Raw genomic sequence first — 23470 nt, 5'->3', positions numbered from 1 at the left:
TACTTTGGCATAGCCTAGTCTAGACTCGGATTTATTTATTTTTTATTTGAACATTTTTTTTTTGAAGACTTTATTCGAACATTATTTTTTTTTGAATACTTCGCCCATGTGACATTCAAGGTCGTTTAATTAGCATGTTCGGTTTTGATGTCGAGCATTGTCGTCGTAGGAGGCCTAACAACGACACAAAGAGTTATTATTTTTTTTATATGAGTCGCTTTTGGAATTGAGTGCTTTTTCATACGCCCTCGTAGCAATTTTTTCACGAAAAGTTTTTTACTGCTACGTATACTTCATGCGCGGGCACCGAGGCTGTTGTGCCTGACCAAAAGGCCAGGCAGCAACTTCAGCGCCCAGCATAGGGCGTGAGAAATAATGGCGCCCAGCCAGGGGCGTTGAAAATGCGTCCCTGGCTGGTTCTCGTTTTCTGTTTGCGTATACTTTTGTTTTTGCGACTTTAATTTTGCGTGCTTGCCTTATAACGTCCTTTACGCGTTGTGCAGCGTTTGTGGGATTCGTTACAGGCCATCCCGAGCGTCGCTTATTTTTGTGGCGATCGTTCGGGTTTGCGGAACACGTATTTCGGTATAACTCTTTGGCAAATTGGTTTATGAATGTTTGGGCAATTTTTAAGGTCGTTGGTTTTTCTAGGACAGTTTGTCACACACAATCACATATTCCGCTACACATAACTAACATTCATCATGAGGCGATAATAACATGTCACGTAGTTTATGATAGGCTTCTATGGGTAGTTATTTGCGCCTGGCTTGGTACCGCTTCTATCGTAGATCCAACACATGCCCCGGTCGAGGTAGTGTCTTCAACAGACGAATTTCGCTCAAGAGGCCAACCAGCAAGTGCAAGCCAAGGGGGCATGCAGGCGAGAGGGACCTAATGAGCGAGCGATTGGGTTCGGGATAGGTGTACTACCTGCACAAGTACCGAGTGGGCAACATGCGCGGCGTATGCACCCCCCTATTGGCGAAAAAAGGTATCCTTAGTCCCAACTCCGAAGGGAGACGAGATTCGTTATGCGGTTCTGCCCGTTCACATTAATATGCTGATTTTCAGGTCGTCCCAACTTGATGGGGAAATAAACGCGGGGTAGGATCGTTTCACCCTTCGGCTATTTTGATTACCTACAAGCACGAGTATTTCCTTCACTATCCCCAGGGGAGTCGCCACTATGAGGGGGTCGAAAAAGCACGAGGCTAATGCGTGACCTCGTCCCTCGTGGGTGTGACGATTCTTTTTTATTCAATCAAGTGTAATTGGATTTCCTGTGAGTTTACACCCAATTGACTAGTAATATAGGAGTCGCCATTCAGTTTTTAACAACAATGAGAAAAACTGACAAAACCCGGTTATCGTGACATAATTGGAGTGCAATTATGTTTGACCACGACGGCCGTAGGTTCCCTTGTGATCCCTGGTGTGGGGATCTCTCAACATACACCCGCAAGGTAGAGATTGAGGGTTCGGGGGACTGTAACTACCGAGAGGAGTACTTCGCTCGTCGATAACTCCAGAGGCAGGATATCCTTACTAGCTCAGCATAAATAATTGAAGGGACATGCGTTAACTATTAAACTAATCTGAGTTGATTTTAGCAATATGCAACATATAATACTAGATCGATCGCGATTATCTGATTTAGATAGCATTAAGGGACCTAGCATGATAATCCAATTTCCCAAAAATATTATATTTGTTAGGCGTGATAGAACAATCAGATTTAGTTAGTTTAACAGTTCATAAAAAGGGCGAGGAAAGCAATTAAATCATCGAAAAGGGACACATTACGACGCACCCTTGAGAGGTGCGTCACGGTTCTCAGAAAACTAACCACTTTGACTTTGCTATTTCTCCTTTTTATTTAACGAATCTCAATTATGGGACAGGATACGTTCTGTTCGATTTATAAATCGATTGCGACAGAACGTGTGAACAATTTCGCAGCGTGAGGCTTAGGCTAGGGGTTGGAGTCAATACTCAGAATATGAATTGTGTGTTGTGTGTCCTTTTCACGTCAAACTTAAGGCCCTATTTATAGAAAAGAGTTCGTGGAAAGATAGAATTGTAGAGCTCTAATCCACGAGGAATTAGGAAAGAATACGTCCCAGGTATTTTCCGCGCCCAGTGCTGGGCGTCAAAGATTTCGGCGCCCAGCTCTGGGCGTTGAAAATAGGATCCAGGCAATTTCAGCGCCCAGGGCTGGGCGTTGAAATTGCTGTTTGGGCCGTTTCTTTGTCAGATTCGGAATCTTAGAATCCGGAGCGTATGAGACTTAATCGAGTCTTTTAGTGCGTATTAATTTTATGACGGAATGCGTCTGGGCCCGTTACGAACTCTAGGCTCGTTAGGATTTCAATCAATACGTGACTCTTATTTTCGAATCGTATTAGGAATAGGATTCTCTCGCAATTTCTATCTCATTTAGGATTTATGTTGGAGTGCAACACCTAATTCTGACAGGTTTCTATCTTTTATGACTTGCCACTTTTAACAACTACCCATTACGGCAGTTACTATTTTAAGCAGGTTTCTATAAATAGCAGGTTTCGGGTGAAATGAAAAGGAGAATTGAGATTCGTTATTTTATAGGAGATGCGTTGTCAAGTGGAGATTTACGCTTTCATCATCGAACCTTCCCTTTCGGGAATGGGGACAAAAGTAGGTGTCTATAGAAGGGAGGTAGTAGAAGGGTATGGGTCCCTAGACAGCAGGTGGCACCTGCTGGTCCACCTGTTGTTGCACCTGTTACAAACACTGAAGTAGTGCCTGAGGATGGTGGATTACAAACTGTGCTACACTATAGCAGGAGGAGAGACCAGAGAACCTCAATCATTCCTACTGGAAACCATTTTCATGTGTTGGACACTGAGGAGAACACATTGGATGATGGTGGAAGTGAAGACAGAAATGAGGATTGTGATGTTGGAAGAAGGGTGGTGATGCAAACTGTTGTTTCTAGGAGAGGGGACTCTCCTGGTAACAGTGGATAGGGTTATTAGTTGGAATGTGAGGGGGATCAACACCCAGAGGAAGCAGAATGAGGTGAAAGATTTTGTTCAATCTCATGGTGCTGGGTTAGTTGGTCTCCTTGAGACAAAGGTGCCCTATGCTAAGATGGGGGCCTTGTATGTTAACATGTTCAATGGTTGGTGTTTCACTACCAATAGCTGTAAAAATAAAGGGGGTAGGATTGTGTTGGCATGGAACCCAAATGCCTTCAGTCTTAGTGTGATGATGGTCACTAGTCAATTGATTCATTGTTTGGTTTGTCCAAAGAGTGGTGGTGTAGAGTTTGGCTGCACTTTTGTTTATGCCTTCAACCATAGCAGAGAGAGAGAGGAGTTATGGAGGGACTTGAGTGGTATTGGAAGTGGTATGTCTAAGCCTTGGTTGGTGTTGGGTGATTTCAATTGTGTTTTGAATGTGGATGAAAGGGTTGGTGCCCCTGTGAGATATCAATCAATGGTTGACTTCGGGAACTGTGTCAATGTATGTGGGTTAGAGGATGTTAAAGCTGCTGGTCACTTTTACACTTGGAATAACAAGCAAGCAGGAGATGCTAGGGTGATTTCCAAAATTGATAGGGCTTTGGCAAATGACCTATGGTTTCAGAATTACCCTAATGCAGAAGCTGGCTTCTTGTCTGAGGGTGAGTATGATCATTGTCCTATTGTGCTTGTTGTTTACCCTATTGATAACATTACAAAGAAGCCTTTTAGATACTTTGCTATGTGGAAACATGCTGAAGGTTACACTGATCTGGTGAAGACCAACTGGTCAAAGGGAGTTGTTGGCACCAGGATGTACCAGGTAGTTCGGAAGCTTAAAAGAATGAAGGGGGTGTTTAGGGAACTAAACAACACAGGTTTTAATGACATTCATGCTGCTGATCTAAAAGCTAGACATGATCTAGAAATATGCCAGAAGGAACTCCACTCTAATCCTAGTGATAGTGAGCTTGCTGATAGAGAGGTGGAAGCTGCAAAAAAGTATAAAATCATGCATTCTGCTTACATGTCTTTTCTGAAACAGAAAGCAAAGGAAGCCTGGGCTAAGGATGGTGATGAAAATAGCTCTTTGTTCCATGAAAGTATCAGGGCTAGAATCATTCATAATACTATTCATGCCATACATGATATGAATGGTAACTGGGTGTGTGATCCCAAGTCTGTGTCTAATGCCTTTTTAGAGTACTATCAGAAACTTTTGGGCACAAAAGTTGTTAATAGAAGCAATGTCATGCCTGAAATTGTACATGCTGGCCCTACTCTTGAGCAACTGCAGAAAGACCAACTGCTGGTACCTGTTACTGGTGAGGAAGTCAAGCATGCCATGTTTTCTATCAATGGAGACAAAGCTCCTGGCCCTGATGGGTTTGGGAGTCATTTTTTTTAAAGAAAACTGGGATATAGTAGGGGAGGATGTGACAAATGTTGTGTTAGACTTTTTTCATACTGGCAAGCTCTTGAAGGAGATCAATTCCACTACCATTATTTTGATTCCCAAGATAAAGTGTCCAAAAAGTGTGACTGAATTTAGACCCATATCTTGCTGCAATGTAATTTATAAATATATTACCAAGATTCTGTGTGAGAGAATGAAGGGTGTGCTGCCTGAGCTGATAGCTGAGAATCAAGGAGCTTTTGTACATGGTAGGTTCATCATGCACAATATCATGATATGTCAGGAAATTGTTAGACAATATGGAAGGAAGAATGCCTCACCTGGCTATTTGATCAAACTGGATATGCAGAAAGCCTATGATACAATTGAGTGGGATTTTTTGGAGGAAATGTTGTTTGCTTTAGGCTTCCCACATCTGTTTGTTCAGTGGATCATGACCTGTGTCACAACTCCTAAATTCTCCATTATGGTCAATGGTTCAGTCCATAGTTTCTTTGCCTCTCACAGGGGCTTGAGACAGGGGGATCCCCTATCGCCCTTGTTGTTTGTGGTTTGCATGGAGTATCTGTCAAGAACACTACACAAGGTGGGAGAAGATTGTTGTTTCAAATTTCACCCAAGATGCAGATCAACTAAGTTAACTCACCTTTGCTTTGCAGATGACCTTATTCTCTGCTGCAAGGGTGAGTTTAATTCAATTCATCTGCTCCTTCAAGGTTTCAAGTTATTTTCTGATACTTCTGGTTTAAAAGCTAATGTTCAGAAGTCTGCAGTGTATTGTGTTGGTATGAATACTGATGTAGTTCAGCAGGTGGTGGATGTGTTTAGGTTTTCCCTGGGGACTTTCCCTTTTAGGTACCTAGGGGTTTCTATTTATTTTAAAAGAATCACAAATGTTGACTGTGAAAGTCTAGTGGATAAAATGTTTGCTAGGATTAAGACTTGGAGTTACAGAAACCTATCCTTTGCAGGTAGGGTAACCCTGATAAATGCAGTACTCTTGAGCATCCATTCTTACTGGGCACAAGTGTTTGTTCTCCCTAAACATGTTCTCAAAACTGTTGAGGTGCGCTATCTGTAGAGCTTTCTTATGGCAAGGCACTTATTTTTGCACTAAGCCTGGTTATGTTGCCTGGGATAGAGTGTGTAGCCCAAAGAAGGAAGGTGGGTTGGGAATTAGAAAGATTCAGGCTTGGAACATTGCTGCATTAGGGAAGTATGTATGGGCAATAGCTAGAAAAAAGGACACAATGTGGGTTAGATGGGTGAATTCCATCTACATTAAAGTTTCTATTGGTGGGAATATCAGCCAAAAGCTGATAGTGGTTGGTACTGGAGGAAGATCTGTAGTGTTAAGGAGGATCTGAAGATGTTGTTCATTGAGATTGAGTTGGCTCAAATGCCTAAATATTATATTCAGAAAGTTTACCAGAAACTTATCCAGCATGGTGACAAGGTCCCTTGGGGGTCTGCAGTGTGGAATAGAGCTTCTATTCCTAAAACTAGAGTGATTTGCTGGCTGATGGTGCAAGGGAGATTGCAAACAAGAACAAGACTGCATAAAATGGGTATATGTAACTCTACCCTGTGCCAGTTATGTGGATCAAACCCACTCACATTTATTCTTTGACTGTGAATACAGCAGAAGGTGCTTACAGGGGGTTGAAAAATGGCTAGATATTCCTATTAGCAAAGTTCAGTATATGGGCCTATTGAGATGGGTTAAATGGAAGAGCAAATGCAGCAAATTCCAGAAGATAGTAATGCATACTGCTATCAATGCTACTGTGTATGTCCTGTGGAGAGCAAGGAATGATGCCCAGTGGAATCAGATGATTCCCACCCCTGCAGCTACTATTAGTTGCATCCGGAGGAGTGTCATTGAGAGACTAACTCACATAGGTGCTAGGAATCCTAGTACTGATGACCAGATTTGGTGGAAAAACAAATGTGTAATCTAGGCTTGTTGTTTCTGTTCTTTTCTCATGACCTGCTGTCATGTTTGTGTGTTCCTTAGTCTGTTAGGCTTTGGACTCTAATTTGTAATCTGGTTTCTTTTTGAGCAATGAAAATCTACTGACTTATCAAAAAAAAAAAAAAAGGTCACAAGATCTGGAGTTGCAATTTTTAGGGTCAAGAGGCGCTGAAGATGGATTGCAAAAGAATTGGGAAGAAAAAGGAAAGTGGTTCTGGTAAGAATGATGAAGACAGGTATAAATGTCCAATTTATATTGGAACCCTCCAATTTCTAACCGTTGTAAAAATAAACGCTAAATAGTCGGATTGGGTTCAAAGGATATAAAACAAGGTTAAGACCCCGGTCTATAATCAAAATGACTCAATCGTACATGATGTGTTTCGCCTATGTTTAATTAATAGTATAGTTATACATTTTACGCATTAAAATATTGAGATGACCAAATTGATTATTGACTCGTAATCCATATTAAGTTTATACATGTATTGACTTGACAAAACACACGATGACTTGGTTTAAATATAACTCAATTTGAAATAAATAAATCATTAATTTTTACAAAATAAGAAGAAAAAAAATATAGGCTAAAATCTTGGCTAGACCAGATAGTTATCGGACCCGATCTTAACCCGTTTCCAAGAGTGAATTAACTCTGACCTAAATTTTTAACTGACTCGATATAATTATCCGATCCGAACTTGACATGTACCCGAAATCAACTGATACAAGCCTGACTCAAACCCGACTCGATAAAATCCGTACCTAAAATTGTACCCGACCGGAATAAGACCCGACCTGAACACGACCTATATCCAAAATGAAAGAATAACCCGACATGACATGACCGGAAATCAACCTGATCAAATCCGACCAGAACTCGGTTGATAAAGTGACCCGACACGATCCGACTAGATCATGACTAAGACCCGACTCCAACTCCGACTCGGACTCGAATAAGCGTTTTGACAGCTCCAGGTCCATATAGCCAATATAGGGCAAACAAGACCATTTATTTTTGCACTGTCCCATTGTTAGAGAATATTGGAATGCAAACGCCTCAGTTCGATGGCTTGGTACTCATCTTCGATCTTCTTCTGTTCTCTCTCTCTTCCGTGAACTCCGTAATAATGTAACCTTACCGGCTAAAAAGATCATAACTTCTATTTGGAGTATTTGGAAAACACGTAATGCTCACATTTTTAGACAATCTCCCGTCTCATCGATGGGAATATACAGTAGAGCTTTCAGGATCCTTACGAAATGGAATATGCGTACACGTCTCGATTCATTGGATGTGAACATTAATAATAATTCTCTTTCAAAGCCTCCACGTACCATGCAAGTTGCTTGGACACCTCCGACCCCTGGGATTGTGAAAATTAATTTTGATGGGTCACTTCGTAACAACTCTGGAACAGCTGGTGTAGTAATTAGAGACCACTTAGGAAATAACATTATTAGTCGAACCTACAATCTTGGAACATCCTCTCCGATTCTTGCTGAAGCTACAACTCTTCGTAATAGTCTTCTATTAGCCATCGAGATAAAATATACGACATGTTTCATTGAGGGTGATAATTTATTAATCATAAATATTTTGCAGGGAAAAACTCAATGCCCGTGGAAGATACAAGTATTGATGAATGATGTCAAACAGCTTTTGAATAATTTTGATAGTATTTCTTCTCGTCACATTTATAGGGAAGCCAATCGCGCTGCAGATTATGTTGCCGTCTTAGATCATCGCATACAAACGCACCAAGAAATTGATCCATACATAGATAGTAAATTTTTCTTATTTTTTTAGATATGTTAGGATACAGTCTTGAGAGAAGACTATACTAACTTTATTGTATCTTTCTGATAAAAAAAAAAAAACACATCACAATCCTCTTAAAGCACTAAAGACTCAACAGTATCAAACACACTATTGAAAACAGAACAGATCTTTGAAAAATCTAATTCATCATCCACTTGCATCAAAACCATGAATGTTTTGTTTCCAAAACTACTTTTTGTTACTCTCAACTTGCATACAACTTGCTCTCATGTTAACGTTTTCAAGTTAACGTGTCAATTTTGCTGTCAAATCAAGGTTCCCCCATTACTCTAATTATTTACAAATCTTATGTCTGTCCCCACTGTGGCACTGTACGAGTATCATATTACTTGTTCCGCGTTGGGATGATACAACTCGAAATCTCAATTGGTATGTGTCCATACAAGTAAACTCGTATTTTGTCCATTAATTTATTATGGTATAGAACCTAATCCTTCCTGCGTTCTTTTTCACTCGCAACGTTTGTTACTTTTACGTATGTCAATGTACAACTTTGATCACTAATATTTTTTATTCTCTTTAAGCAAAAATTATAAAAAGTTAATATTTTGAAAATACATAATAAGACGAATCTAACAAGATCCCACATGACTATGTTTTAACTTACGTATAAATCACCAATAATAGTCAAAGTAATATGTGAATAGTGTATAAATTACAAACGTTGCGAGTATTAGAAATCGGAGGAAGTATGATATTGGTATATTAATATATTGTTAAGAAATATCAATAAAAATTATTTGTATTTTTAATATTAACATACTCCGTATTATGTGTTGATACTAAAAAAGATTGTATTTGAGTCACTTGTGTACATATGGACACAAACCACTTGATGTTTAGTATTCCCTGTATTTTAATAACGTTTAATCAAGTTTAGATTTTTAGCTTATTTTGATTTATCTTCAAAATTATAAACTGATTTTAGGCATTTATTTCTGTAACACATTCATACAGTAGGAATAATATATTTACCGTAAAATGTTTTCAAAGAAATGTGATATTTTAACGGAAATTTTTTTTCTAGGAAAAATACAAATTTAAATTAGTTTTCCTTTGTTTGACTCCTTACAAAAAAAAAAGGTAAAAATGGAGAATATGATGGAGATAAGGAGGAAAGATGGAAAAGTAGTTTCCCTTTTATCAAATGGAAAATGATTTTCCACCTTTGAATTAGTTATGATTTTTTTTTTTTTTTATCTCTTGTCAAATCAAACAACAAAAAATGATTGAAAATAGAAAAATAATTTTTCATGAAAATATTTTACATGCTACAAATCGAGTAACCTGAGACTATATACATAACATTCAAATAAATTTTTTTAATTGTACAACCTGTTTTATAGAATTGAAGAATTTAGGCACTGTTCTTCTGAACTTTGTTGGGCTGAACTGAACTGAATTGAATGGAACTGAACTGAACTGAAAAGAACTGAATGAATAGAAAATAATAAATAATAAGTAATATAACGAAAATAATAAATAAATCATAATAATAAATAATACTAATAAATAATAAATCATAATATTATAAATAATAATTAATAATAATGGTGAATAAATATTAACATCACAATATTATTTTATTTAACTTATAATAATAAAATAAGATCAATAAAAAATGGCAAAATTGTCAAAATGCATCTTCTTTTTGTCTCACTTTGTGAAATAGTACCTTATATTTTCAGTTTTGTCAAATAGTACTTTGAATTAAAAAGTTATTTTGAAAATGGTACCTTGTAGCAATATTCCGGCCAAAATGTCAATTTTTCGAAAATGGTACCTTCAATGGCCGGAAAATTGATATTTTGGCCGAAATGTTGCTACAAGGTACCATTTTTAAAACAATTTTTTAATTCAAGGTACTATTTGACAAAACTGAAAACATAAGGTACTATTTCACAAAGTGAGGCAAAAAGAATGTATTTTTTGACAATTTTGCCTTAAAAAATAAGATGAATACAATATCATTTTTTTAAATTGAACTAAATGGAAATGAATGAAGCTGAACTGAACTGAACTGAATGGAATGAAACTTAACTAAATTGAAATGAACTGAACTTAACTTAATGACACTGCAATTAAATTCAAAAGAACTGGCCTTAATAGCGTGAATTATTAATTGCAAATTGCAAGCTTTTGAGCTTTTCCACGAGGAAGTATAAGTACATATCAGATATGTATGGGCAAATACATATCAGAACAAAAGACAAAATAGGAAAAAAGACAAAAAAAGTAATTAAATGGTACTTTTTTAAACAAAAATAGTATTTTTTTTTTTACAGAATTGTACTTTTTTTTACAGAATGATAATTTTTTTAACATGAACGGTACTTTCTTTTTTGTCTTTTAACTATTTGTCTTTTAGTTGATAGGTGTATTTTCACACATATCTGATATGTGAAAAAAAATCATCCTTTTCCACCGTATCTAACCCAGTAATCCAGCGAGGAAGTCCAAATACATGCCAGACATGTATTTGCAAAAACATGCCAACTCCAAATAAAAAGGTAAATCTAAATGGTAAATATTTTTGGGGAGAAATGTAAAACGGTATTGTACACTTGTAAAACGGGGTGCTGACTTGGCATTGCTGAGTTGGCAATTCATTAGAAAAATGGTATTGGTATTACAAAAATGGTACTAAACTTTTTCTAAATGAAATTCATTTTCCTTAAATGGTACTCGTTTTGTACTAAATTTTATAAAGTGGTATTAATATCACAAAAATGGTGCTAAATATTTTAAAATGGTATTCATATTACAAAATTGGCAGTAACGGGATCCAAGTTGGCAAACGGGGTTGACTATTCAACAATTTCAAAATGGCTGGGAAATTACAAACAAGCCCATGACATGTATTTCATAATACATGCCTGGCTGCGATTTTCACGCCCTCGTAATCCAGCTATCCCACCTAGGGGTGTTAACGAGCCGAGCCGAGACCGAACTTAGGCAAGCTCGGCTCGAGCTCGAAACTTCTAACCTTAGGCTCGGCTCGAGCTCGAAGCTCGACGAGCCTTGAAAACTGAGCTCGAGCTCGGGCTCGAACCTAGGCTCGGTTCGGCTCGAGCTCGGGCTCGAAACCAAGCTCGATTCGGCTCGTGCTTTGTTCAAGCATAGGAATAACTGTAGTCCAATTCAAAATAAGCTAAGCCCAAAATAGACACAAAATATTAGACTTTATAGGGCCCAATAAATGGTATTATTTGATGCCATATCCAAACAGCCTAATAGTCATTTAGTTTTATAAGTGATTCTAGTTGGCTACTTATTTGCTTTTGCCGATATGGGACAATGAAACTTTGTCAGTAATAAAGTCTCAACTACTGCCATTAACAAATGTGATTCTCTATTTTAAATTGTCCTCCAAAAGTGTAATGCAACGTGCACAATTGTTTGAGATTTGGTTGAATGCCATATTGCCGACAAATAAATCCCATGTTCATTCCTTCTATAGTTCTATAATAAGCCTTAGACCAGTCATGGCAGCTCCAATGGTCGTTCCCCTGAAGGAATTTTCAGCAATTGGTGTATCAAGAACTCTTAGATCCTCATATTTGGGGGTCAGTCCTTTAGTCACTTTACATTCGCACCCCTTTCCATTTCCTCTTCAAGACCTTGACGAAATGCTTCAAAGAGAAACACCTCAGCTTGACAAACCAAATGGCCCATATAAAGTATGATTATTGCAATATGAGTTTAATTTATATGCATCTCATTCTTTCATTCAATTCTTTTGCAATAACCAATGTGGGATAGTCTTAAGTAGTAAAAATTACAGTATTATTAAAACTCGAGCTTGCTCACGAGCTTTCGAACCGAGCTTAGGATAGCTCAGGCTTGGCTTGTTAAGATCTCGAGCCGAACCCGAGCTCGAGTCGAGCCCGCCCGAGCCGAACTTTGACCAAACTTAGCGAGCCGAGTATCGAATAGTTCACGAGCAGGCTCGGCTCATTAACACCCCAAATCCCACCCACCCACCCCCCCAGTGGTCGCCACACAACATCTTTTACTCCTTTTATTTTCTCTCTCCTATGTTTGGTGTACTGACTGCCGCTTGTTTGGCGTCGCCTTAAAGTCTGGTTAGTCAATTACCCACGTGTATGACTATGTTAGACTCCACATGACCTCCACGTGTCGCTTACCCAACCAACCCTATTTTCGTCATTTCAGGCCAACCCTCCCAGCTCCTATCCCTTATTTTTCTTCATCTTCATCTTCTCCTACCTCCTCTTCCGTTCTCTCTGCCTCTGGAATTTTTGCGTCAATTTATTTTTTGTAGTTGCTTGACGATGAAGTTTCTTATTTTCCCTTTAAAAGAATTTTAATCCGGTGAAACTAGAGTCGAGTTTAATTAAAACGATGTCTTATTTTGATTGTAATTGATCAAATATCCCCGAATATTTTCAGGGGGTTAATATTATTCTTTAGAAAAGAAAATCTTCAAGAATGGGGGAAATTAAAGCGACAAAAAATGAAGAAAAAGAAGATGAGCAAGAAGAGGAAGTAGACGATGAAGAGGGAATTGAGTTATCATTGGGTCTTTCCTTAAATGGTAAATTCGGGGTGGACCGAAAAGAAAAGTACCTGCAAAGATCATGTTCAGTTTCTAATTTTAGTATAACTCCGGCGGCGGATTTACGGGGAGGAGTACCGTTAACCAGGACCTGGTCACTCCCGGTGGAGGCAGAGGAGGAATCAATGAAGAGGAAAGAGATTCAGATGATCCGGCGGCGTGAAGCGAAACGAAGGCGGGATGAGAAATTGAGAAGTGGGTGTGGTGGGGAAGTACGAGGTGCAGGGGTGATGGTTTGTATGCCTCCACCGTTGTCTCAAGGGTCGTCTGGGTCTTCTTCTGGGTTTTCGGAGTTCGATTGCCAAACACGACCTTTTGTAGGTAAAATTAATCATTGCTCTAATTGTTTGATTATTTTACTTTAACACTTGCTACTGTATTTGTAGTGGGAGAGACTTTTAGATGTGCCTGTTTTACAGTTTAGAGAGGTTCTATTTTTATACTAATATGTTTTGGTTTTGCTTAAAAGATTACGCCTTTTTTGTTTTAATGCTGTTTAATCTACTTTGATTGGTGTTTGTAGTCAATAGACTCAATCCTCAATAACGGGGTATAATAGGTTCTATAAATTCAGAATAATGACTTGGTAAATTGTTGTTGTTGGTAGTGGTAATGTGGGGGAAACTATGACCTTGATATAGGGTTGTTGTTTCTTAATTTGATTTTGAGCTAATGATGACCTTGACAGTAGGCCGTGACAGCAGCAAACCATCTTACATTCTCTGGGAAAATGTTATCGTTTAGAGCTAACCAAGTGTTGAAACCCTTATCACGGCTAAATAATTCCTCCACTCCAAGCAAGCCCGTTGTTGTATGCTAGGTGTAATGTCAATGGAATGACATTCCTTAATTCTGTCTCATAAATTTAAATTTTGTAAATTCTTCATAGAATTGATGGATTCGAACAGACAACGCAAAAGATAATAAAGCAGATTACAACTAGTGACATCTAGAGTAATTGGTTCCTTTGTGATGAACTTTAATGGTAGTCCTTCTACAGACAGTTAAATAGATATGGTGTATGTAACCTTCTAATTACATTATTACAATGGCCTGATTGTATTTCCTGTTTTGTCGCAGTGCTGTACCTTTTGCCATTATAGTTTCTTATCTTGGTCTGTTAAGAGTACTTGTTTGGATTTCAAGCAATGTTATATATTTTCTCTTTCCTAACACCAAGTATTTGGTCTTCATAAATGTTTTCATCAAGTTACTTTTGGCTTCCATCTCTTTATTTCTTTCTCTTCCTCAGTTCCTCACTCTTATTCCCTTTTGATATTTTAGTACATTTTCTCTCCTCAAATCCAAGCATTTGGGTGCTACTAAACATGCTTTTTAGTCCAATAAGATTTGTTGCTTGTTCAGTTACCCATGATTATCAATTCTGCCAATAATGGTGAAGATGATAACCTTGTCCAATCATTGTACGAGTAGGGTTAAATTTCTTGGTGATATTAGTGAGGTTCAAAAATTGGGATTGTACTTTAGCCTTGATAGAGTTCTGGATTATGTGCAGGCTCCTGATGGTTTAAGTCAAGATGCTGTGTAGAATTGCATGCATGTTAATGCTAAATGAGCCGTTGACCTTAGGTGTCTCACCTTACCGTCTATCTTCTTCGGGATTCCTTGGGGTATGTAGAGCCGAGTTATATCAGGCCGTAGTCTTTGTTCAAATATGTGTGCTCTTTAGTTTGATTCTGTACAGTTCTTCACAGAACTTGCAGGAGTTAAGGTGAAAGATAGCTACAAAGCAGACATATTTAATTTGCCATTAAAAAAAGAGAACTCTCTCTCCCCCTGCCCGTCTCTCTTTAAGCTGTCCTAGGGAACTTGGTCAGCTATCTGATTCAAGAAAATTTCTACATTTTGTTTGTAAAAACAAATTAGATTACCCGTTCTATGAAGAACAGAAGAAGATGAGAGTGGGATTAAAACAGCGAAAGAACTGAGCAATTATGTTCAATCCTACTGTCTTTTTCTTCCCGAAATTTCAATAGTAATCTAAAATGTTATACAGCCGTACTTTTAGTTGGTTATGTGCAGACTAAGTTGTTATGTATTAGTACTTTAATTGTATGGTAACAAAAATTTAGCGACTTAGAGTATTGTTCACTATTTAGGGAGGAGAAGTATGTCCTGACTATCGTAGAATTGGGATACGAAGAAAAGAGAACAAATTTCACACAACAATGAACACTCCTGAAGTCTGTTGCAAATAACCATTGCTACCATACTCAAGTAACACACTTACAGTGAACTTTCACACACCAATGAACACTCCTTAAGTCTCATGCAAATAACCATTGCTACCAAACTCAAGTATCACACTTTAGTGACCGGCACTTGCCACACTGCCAGTCTCATACAATTGGTAAGCTCTAACTAACCTTTGATCATAAACTGTCACACCAAAAGTTCAAAACAACTGTATATAAATACCTTCTCTTTTCTGATACAGTGACATACAGAAAAGAGAACAATTAGAGTAATAACTATAAGAATAATAAATACCTAAGTACTCAAATTAACTTGGAAGAGACAAATGGAGAAGAGATTTGATGTATTCTTGTGGTGTTTGGTGTTCTTGGGCTTTTCCCATCACTTTAGTAGGGTCTTTTGCATCATGGATGCAAAAATTCCACTGGATCACAAGAATTTCGGCCTTGGGAGGAAGGATGCACAAAAGGGTATTGCAAAAACTAGCTATGGCCTACACAGTGCTTATGGTGGGGGTCCTGATCCTGGCTACGGCAGCGGCGGCGATGGATATGGTGGGGGCGGTGGTAGCGGTGGTGGAGGCTTCAGAGGAGGTTCTGGTGGTGGCAGTGGCTTTGGAGGTGGCTGTGGTGGTGGCTGCAGTGGTGGTGGCGGTTTTGGTGGAGGTGGTGGCTTTGGTGGGGGCGGTGGTCCTGGCATGGGCGATGGTGGTCACAGGTATGGTGGCGGAGGAGTCAGTGGCGGAAGGCCTGGCAGCTATGGACGATATGGTCATCCTGGACCTGGCCGTGGATATGGACCTGGTTCTGCAGGAGATGCGGCACGCTCCAAAGCCGAGATTCAACACTAGGAAAACCTTAATGAATAAAGATGGTTGCTACCACATTTGTAAGCACAACCATGCAACACCATGTCAACAAATCTGGGTAGTAATGTTATAGGTTGTTTGCTGCAAGTAGGGAAAATTTACTTTTCGCTGTGAAAATCAGAAGGTAACTTGAAATATGTAACAATGAAAAGCTTATTGTGTTTCTATAATATTGCTCAATCCTGCTAATTAATTTACATGGTATTTAAGAAGTTTTAGCAAGCAAACAGCTCTTGCCGTCCTCCACAAAAGAGAAATGAGCTATCACATATCTCAAATCCAGTAAATTGGATTTCAAAAAAACGGAACACAGAATTGTGTAAAATGCAGAAGTATCAGTCTACAAATTATAATACTATGTACATAGGTGAAGCTGTTGGTGTTGGTGTTGGTGTTGGTGTTTGAAGGAAGTGGTAGTGTGGGTGTAAACTAAGACCTTGATTTGGGGGTGTAGTTTATTAGCCTGGGGGTCGGGGGAGGATGGGGTAGTTAGAAGTAGCACCACTTGAGCTGTTGGTCACGACAGCCGCAAACCATCTTCATTGTCCGCAAAAGTGGTATGGTGACCTCTAATCAAAGTTTAAAAATACCCTTAACACAATTATTTCATTCAGCTCTAGTTACCCCTAAATAATTCCTCCACTCCAAGCAAACCCATTGTTATATGTTGGGTGTACTGAAAATGGAATGGCATTCCTTAACACCGTTTCACTCTTGTCCTAAAAAAAATTTATTACTCTTAATAGAATAGATGGATTTGAACACGTGTTCGACAAGGGATCCGAGGATCCGAAACACACAGACACTCTAGATGTAATAAATTTCATACAACGTCAATATATATTATTTGGTCAGAGGATCCAACATCCGACACCTCCATCAACCAAAGTGTCGAAGTAACATAGTACAACACAATAGCTAATGAAGAGGATTAGAAGTAGTGATCTCTAGAGTAGTTGGTCCTTTTGTGATGAACTTGACATGGTACTGATTTGTCCTTTAACAAACAGTTGAACAGATATGGTATACGAAACCGTCTAGTAAGAATGGCCTGATTGTATTTCCTGATTTGTTGTCGTGCTGCACCTTTTTTCGTTATAGTTTCTTATCTTGGTCTATTATATGTAGCATCCAATAAGATTTCGTTGCTTGTTCAGTTACTCATGATTATCAGTTCTCCGATACTGGTGAAGATGATTACCTAGTCAAATCATTGTATTAAAAGGTTAATAAATAAGTTATAACTAAAAATAAATTTTTGAGCTGCAAGTTTGTTTAATTTTTTTTTTTGGGTGCTATTAACGAGGTTTGAAAATTGTGATTGATTGTACTTGGTCCTTTTTGTTGATTTGGCTTATAATGGAGGCTCGCAGGCTCCTTATAGTTAATGTCTTGATGCCATTTAGAATTGCTTGCATGTAAATGCTCAGTAAGGCGTTGACCTTAGGTGTCTCATCTTACAGTTTATCTTCTTCATTATCATCAAGATTCTTTGGCGTATGCAGCAGAGTTTTTTTCAGGCAGTAGTTTCTGTTAAAATATGTATGCGGTTAACTCTGATTGTACATTAACAAGATTTGCAGGACTCTTAAGGTTATTGTTTATGACAGCTTCAAAATTATGAAACATAGTGTGTTTTACTTGATTTAATTTGATTATGATACAGATATGGAAATAAGTGGGTGGCATGTGCATTTGATATTATTATGTCCAGTTCTGTAAACTTTTGGCATATTCCTTGTAGTTCAGAAAAGAATTGGTTTAAGCATGTTCTGCCTTTATTTAACTTGCTGGAATTTGAATGGTTATGCTGCTGTGAGCATTGATAATAATGTCTTCAATTTGTTGTCTATCCACTGTTGCATATGTTCAAGTGAGATGGACAAGTGACTAGAATCCTGTTTCTGTTTTGGATTTCATATGACTGACGGTTGAACGACACTGCAGGAATGAAGAAAAGCACAGGAGCAAGAAGCCCCCAAAGTGTGCAGTCCTACGAGCAGAACGATCATAGGAGTTTACCAACAAAGTTGTCAAATGATATGGGAGTTTCAGACCTTAGGCCATCAAGGTCCATCTCTGGAACGAACGAGATGGTAAGGAATGTGCTAGCTGATATGCCCTGTGTATCTACGAAAGGAGATGGATCGAATGGCAAAAAAATAGACGGTTTTCTTTACAGATATAAGAAAGGCGAGGAGGTGAGAATAGTATGTGTATGCCATGGAGATTTTCTCACTCCTGCTGAGTTTGTTAAGCATGCTGGAGGTGGAGATGTAGAACACCCACTAAGACATATAGTTGTTAACTCATCATCTTTCTTGTAATCATTGTTAGCAGTAGCAGACATTACCAAATTGTCCAAGTAGAGTGGATCACAATGGTCCATCTCTCCATTCGGGCTTCAAAGCTCACAACTACGCTTTCGCCCGTCCCTTTTCCCTTTTTATTGGAAATTAGTATAGTACCTATGCCATATAAATTTATATGGAAACCTAATCTATATTGGAAGATGGTTTATTATCAAAGTAAGACTTATGAATTTCTTTTAATTAAAATTAATGGTGGATATATTTGTTATTGTTTCATTCGGTGAAGGTATATAGATAAAATTAGAATAGATCTCGTGCACGCACGGATTTTGATCATATTTTTCACAAAATATGTAACTGAATATCTCTCAAACTACTGCATAGTTATAACATTTTTAAGATACTCGTTTAAATTTATTCATCTGATGTGTATATTTAAAATGCTAATATGATAATTTGACCAAAATATCGAATAATATATATATTTTCATTAATAATATAGCGATTTGACTAAAAATATTACCAATTTAGAATAATTATTATCACGCCGTACATATTACTGCCATAATTTATATATTAAATTTTGTTTCCTTACATAAATAGTTTGCAAAAAAGGTAGAGAATAAATATAAAATCAAACATATTATCTTTTTTTGGGAAAGTGGTTTTTGGCGGGAAAAAATCGCACCATGAATTGACACGTGTCATTCCTGGTGTCTCTTTTAGTATATAGTAATAGATTATTCTCATATCTATTTTCCACCTATGTCAAACATTTTAGTTTCATCCATTCTTCATTTGGATGGTCATAGTTGTAACGACTTAATCCTTGTCCTATCTACCTCATTACTCAATCCGTTAACATCTAACTGCATCAATTCCTTTATTTAGATAGAGATAACTTTTTGACGGGGCGAAGATTCCACACCAGTACGACTGTACACTCCTTATAAAACTCTCATCGTCATCCCTGTCACCCACGATAGGAAGTATACCTTCGCTCCCAATCCCCGATTCGTGGGGTAAGAGTAAAATTCATCATCGCTCCATCATTCATCCATATATTCATACCCACCTCAAATCCATCTTTGGACAACAATTTTTTTTAATAAGAGAGTTTTGAATTTCAAAACTCTACTCTCGACAAATTCAGTTGTCTCATTAAAGTAATTGAATAAATTTACAAAACACTATAGTATGTAGTTTATAATAATATAAAAAATATAGATGTATTCATAATCAATTAGATGAAGGATAAACACGGTAGGCGGGTCCAATCTAAAATCCATCGCCCATCACTCGTGAAAAATACATGTTTTTGACCCATCACCTACCTAATTTTCTTCCATCCCCATCCATTTGGGGCAGATGTACGGGGATTTCCTAAAAACCTGCTCGCGGACAATTTAGAAAAATGAGATTTTTTTTATCTGTTGTAATTCTTGTAAGTCGACGAGGTTGTTGACATAAGTGAGGGAGGATGTATAATCCAATGTTCTTTTATCTGTATTTTCTATATCAGACTTTCTAAAACCTCTTTAACACTCCCTTCGTATTTTTTTAAGAGATACACCTTCCTTATTCGGCCATATCTCTTTAAGAGATACACTTTCTATTTTGGAAAATTATGGTCCCTATTCACTTATATTAATCTTTCTCTTCCTTCTGTGATCCTCATACTTACCTACATGCTTTTATTTTAATTCACTCACTATCAACTTTTTACAATAAATAATTACTTAATAGCCCACTTTCATTTTATTTTAATAAATTCAACTCAACCTGCTAAACTTATGTGTCGGTCAAAGTGAATATTTTAAAAAGATAAGGAGGGAGTTGTTTTTTAAACTTTATATAAAATTATTATGCGTCTGTCAATCAAATTTTGGCGCATAAGGGTTAAACTCCACATACAACATTTAAACTGAGAAATTTGTGAGGGGAAGAGAATTTAGATTCGTTAATACTTCCCCCATTTTTTTTAATTGCACCATCTTAGGTTTTAGCACTATTCACATATTTTTATATAGTTATTTTTTTATGATTTATATGTAAAGAAAAATATATTCATGTGAGATCTTGTTAGATTCGGCTCGAAATATATTTTCAAATTATCAAATTTTTATAATTTTTTCAAATGTATAATGAGAGATATTAAAGGTTAAAATAGTGTATTGGCAAGCGTGCAATCTAAGATGGTGCAATTAAAAAAAATGGAAGTACTTGAATTCAAAGGCAGAGTGACAACGATTGTTTGAGAAATTGAGGGGCTTTTAGGCTCCATTGGAAGCTCTAGGAGCTGAATAACGCAAAGTTGGTGGCAGATGCCGTTAAAGATCGACTGATGTATTTGATTTGAAATTTAGTGTTCTTAAATTTGGGGGAAAATATCGAGATAAAAGAGAGAGAAAAATCAGGATTTGAAATCTAGTGTTCTTAGTTATGTCTGATGAGAAGAACAATACAACTCCTAATGTTATTTTCTACGGAGTAACTTTTTGATTAAGAATTGCTAACTTATTATTTTTTTCTATTTTGTTAACAAGCCCATTGAACAAAACCTTGGAAAAGTCCTTCTCAAATCTCAACCCTTAATAACCCTTTAAAACTAAACTCTTTAAAACTAAATTCTTTAAAAACTCAACTCATTTAATAAGTTAAAAGAGTAGTAAAAGACCCGCTTTAATAAAAAGGGCGGGCCTCCAGCTCCAGCCCATTGAACATTGAACATTGAACATTTGTAGTAATAGTTATAAGAGGACAATCTGATTCACCGAAAAAGCCTAGAGAAAAAGGAATGACACACACTCATGTTTTTCTTATCCAAACTAAAAGCATTGAACTAACACTATAAGTCTATAACCATACACAGCACCTCAAGTTCCTCATCTCACACAAAACCTTAAAATCACATTTGAAGGCTAAAAAAATGACACCAATTGCCCGAATATTGAATACCCAGCAACATGCCATCTACATTGGTCATCATCTCATTCCATTTCGTAAGCCTTGGCCAAAACTTGTTTTCTCCCATTCACTCTAACATTATTAACTCTCTGGTTTTTCCTAACAGATAAACCATGCTCGAGGATATACCGCCACTTCCCGGAAATCCCTCCACAGCAAGTTTGTGTTGGACAGCTGCTTTCGTGCAGGAGTGATGTTAAGGCAAGTCCGAATTGAACATTTTATTATCATTGAATTTTTGTTAATGTTGTATGGAAATTTGGGTGTTTCACAGAGTTATGCAGGTAGGAGGAGAAGGTCGAATTACATGGAGACAGATACTTATGTTTACTTGGAACCAGGGAGAAGTGAAGAGTTTGTTTCTGAAGAAGAATTGAAGGTTAAACTTAAAGGATGGCTAGAAAATTGGCCAAACAAGACGTTACCACCCGACCTTGCTAGATTCCAAACATTGGATGATACAGTCACTTTTCTGGTCAAGTCTGTATGTGAGCTTGAAATTGATGGAGATGTTGGTTCTATCCAATGGTATCAGGTCCGTCTTGACTAAATTTGTCACGTTGCTGATTATACGATCAAATTGGAAGAAAATTCCAGGTCACATTCATCACAAAGGCGACACACAAATAGAGGGGAAAAAAAAACTATGTCAAGTCAATAAGTCATGTTATTTACTTTTGACCTCCCATTACGTACTCCAAAGTCCAAACCAAACTTGAATATTTGGCTATAGCTTTCAACATAATTGGTACATTTTTCTTTGCTCTTTATTTTTTCAAGGGTCTTTTCTCTTTAATTTAAGTATGGTGATAAAAACTTTAATGAAAGATTAGTGAAATTGTAAATGTTATCAACAACACAGTATTGGTACAATTATAAGATCCACAAAGGCATTGAACAACATATTATTATGAGCAGAAGTAGTCCGTAAAACAAATGGAATTAATTAGTTAGTACAATTACAATGCTTGTAGAAGCTAGACCAGAAGTCAGAAGTCAGAACTCGAATATGCTTTCTTTAATAGCCATCAAATTGATTGCTCCATGTTTGATTAATTTTGGTCCACATTCGCTGATTGCATTTCCTGAATCTATAAAGTTTCGAAAATATGGTTAAGTAGACACATAAAATTGACATGTAAAATTTCAGAAAATCGAGTGAGGAGTACCTTGGAGTGAATTAAGGATGGTGGCAAGAGAGCACCGCCTCTTGTGCTTTTTCGGGCAAGAAGACCTTTCGAAATTGGAGACAATATATTGTCTGTTGGACTGGTATACCTAACATTGTTATCAATTTTCTTTAATATTTTACTGATAAATAATTTAGAAACAAGAGTGAATAACTGACAAATACGCAAAAAAATGTTAAATACCTTTCAGGATATTTAAACGCTTTCGGGAGTTTAAGGCGGTCTGGAGTGACTAACCCAGTTGAAACTTTGCACTTGCAGCTGTCATGCCTGTCAGTGTGAGTCCTACAATTTTGGATGTCTTCAATTTTCTCCATAGAATTTTGGATGTCTTCAGTTTTCTGATCATGATTCAGAAAAGGCGGTGTTTCGTAACCAACTGTTGATTGGTTTATTTCTTTTAAGGGCATTTTATCTGATGGATTTCCCATTTTAGACAATTCAAAATATAAGAGGATTTGCGACTGAAATTGTACAAGAACAGAGGGAAGAGAGTTGCCTAATTATATGTTTTTACTTTTTAGTAAGTGGGTTCAAAATGTTTCAACGGTCGAATTCCAATTTTCTCCTTATTGCTTTTGAAACGTTTCATTGTCTTGCCACTTTTTGTCTCCTAACAATAACTTTATCTTAGTTACCGTTTTTTGCTTTCTTGTTTCTCCTTCATCAGCTCGTTAACATTAGCTCGATGATCGATCAACTACACAAAATAGTACACAAACTTGTCAATCTTTAATAATACTAGTTGTTGCACCGTGCGCTACCCCAAGTTAGTGTTAAAAGAAAACCGAAATGTAAAGTGAATCCCGAGCAGAATTAGTATATGACAATAGGTAGGCACATGTATGATTGGAAACTAAATGGCCAAGAACATTAATATAGAACAAAATAAGCATTGATATTAGTGAATGTAGGTTACAATCACATCCCCATAACATATTTTACATGGGATCCAAAAGGTGCAATTAGGTATTTCGTAGGAACATAAAAGCATAAGTGTTTTATATTCCTTAAAAAAAACCCCACCACACAAGATAGGCTAAATACTAAAGTCACCGACCATAAGTATAACATATTTTACATGGGATCCAAAAGGT

At 37.3% G+C, this 23470-nt stretch overlaps 4 protein-coding genes across 7 annotated transcripts; 3 read left to right on the top strand and 1 right to left on the bottom strand.

The window, feature by feature from the left end:
• The first annotated feature begins 4615 nt into the window (after positions 1 to 4615).
• LOC110777373 (uncharacterized) lies at positions 4616 to 8047 on the top strand. Its single transcript, XM_056833926.1, has 7 exons — positions 4616 to 5499; positions 5564 to 5687; positions 5732 to 5929; positions 6081 to 6374; positions 6554 to 6633; positions 7436 to 7917; positions 8004 to 8047. Exons 1-7 carry the CDS (start codon positions 4616 to 4618, stop codon positions 8045 to 8047), a joined length of 2106 nt encoding a protein of 701 aa, XP_056689904.1.
• A 4377-nt stretch (positions 8048 to 12424) lies between these two features.
• LOC110777369 (ninja-family protein AFP3) lies at positions 12425 to 18492 on the top strand. The gene is made up of 2 exons (XM_021981969.2): positions 12425 to 13140; positions 17852 to 18492. Exons 1-2 carry the CDS (start codon positions 12693 to 12695, stop codon positions 18229 to 18231), a joined length of 828 nt encoding a protein of 275 aa, XP_021837661.2. The 5' UTR covers positions 12425 to 12692; the 3' UTR covers positions 18232 to 18492.
• A 2509-nt stretch (positions 18493 to 21001) lies between these two features.
• Positions 21002 to 22703, top strand: LOC110777371 (protein CHLORORESPIRATORY REDUCTION 7, chloroplastic). Of its 4 annotated transcripts, XR_008930039.1 has the most exons (5): positions 21002 to 21218; positions 21290 to 21384; positions 21458 to 21718; positions 22334 to 22455; positions 22564 to 22703. XR_008930039.1 is itself a non-coding variant. In XM_021981971.2 (4 exons), exons 1-4 carry the CDS (start codon positions 21146 to 21148, stop codon positions 22343 to 22345), a joined length of 441 nt encoding a protein of 146 aa, XP_021837663.1. In that variant the 5' UTR covers positions 21002 to 21145; the 3' UTR covers positions 22346 to 22473. The 4 variants fall into 4 exon arrangements, 3 of the variants coding, with proteins under 3 accessions (XP_021837663.1, XP_021837664.1, XP_021837662.1); XM_021981971.2 differs by lacking the exon at positions 22564 to 22703 and having other exon boundaries at positions 22334 to 22473; XM_021981972.2 differs by lacking the exons at positions 22334 to 22455; positions 22564 to 22703 and having other exon boundaries at positions 21002 to 21197; positions 21458 to 21928.
• On the bottom strand, positions 22065 to 22964 carry LOC110777372 (uncharacterized). Its single transcript, XM_021981973.2, has 3 exons — positions 22557 to 22964; positions 22353 to 22461; positions 22065 to 22274 (listed from the first exon to the last, which is right to left on the bottom strand). Exons 1-3 carry the CDS (start codon positions 22802 to 22804, stop codon positions 22236 to 22238), a joined length of 396 nt encoding a protein of 131 aa, XP_021837665.2. The 5' UTR covers positions 22805 to 22964; the 3' UTR covers positions 22065 to 22235.
• Between the last annotated feature and the right edge of the window lie 506 nt (positions 22965 to 23470).

This window comes from Spinacia oleracea, chromosome 1 (genome assembly GCF_020520425.1).
Source record: "Spinacia oleracea cultivar Varoflay chromosome 1, BTI_SOV_V1, whole genome shotgun sequence".
NCBI lineage: Eukaryota > Viridiplantae > Streptophyta > Magnoliopsida > Caryophyllales > Amaranthaceae > Spinacia > Spinacia oleracea.
The sequence above is the reverse complement of the archived record's forward strand: the minus strand, read 5'-3'. Positions and strand labels throughout refer to the sequence as shown.

Bases quoted from the DNA above. Each gene is read 5' to 3' on its own strand.
- LOC110777372 (XM_021981973.2), bottom strand. From the start codon at position 22,804: ATGGGAAATCCATCAGATAAAATGCCCTTAAAAGAAATAAACCAATCA. The intron at 22,462-22,556 runs GTATTTAACATT...TAACAATGTTAG, and splicing joins GCGTTTAAATATCCTGAAAG to GTATACCAGTCCAACAGACA. The intron at 22,275-22,352 runs GTACTCCTCACT...GAAACTTTATAG, and splicing joins CATCCTTAATTCACTCCAAG to ATTCAGGAAATGCAATCAGC.
- LOC110777369 (XM_021981969.2), top strand. From the start codon at position 12,693: ATGGGGGAAATTAAAGCGACAAAAAATGAAGAAAAAGAAGATGAGCAA. The intron at 13,141-17,851 runs GTAAAATTAATC...ACGACACTGCAG, and splicing joins CCAAACACGACCTTTTGTAG to GAATGAAGAAAAGCACAGGA.
- LOC110777373 (XM_056833926.1), top strand. From the start codon at position 4,616: ATGAAGGGTGTGCTGCCTGAGCTGATAGCTGAGAATCAAGGAGCTTTT. The intron at 5,688-5,731 runs GTGAATTCCATC...TGGGAATATCAG, and splicing joins ACACAATGTGGGTTAGATGG to CCAAAAGCTGATAGTGGTTG. The intron at 7,918-8,003 runs GTAATAGTCTTC...AATATTTTGCAG, and splicing joins TGCTGAAGCTACAACTCTTC to GGAAAAACTCAATGCCCGTG.
- LOC110777371 (XM_021981970.2), top strand. From the start codon at position 21,146: ATGACACCAATTGCCCGAATATTGAATACCCAGCAACATGCCATCTAC. The intron at 21,219-21,289 runs GTAAGCCTTGGC...TTTTCCTAACAG, and splicing joins TCATCATCTCATTCCATTTC to ATAAACCATGCTCGAGGATA. The intron at 21,385-21,457 runs GCAAGTCCGAAT...GGTGTTTCACAG, and splicing joins CGTGCAGGAGTGATGTTAAG to AGTTATGCAGGTAGGAGGAG.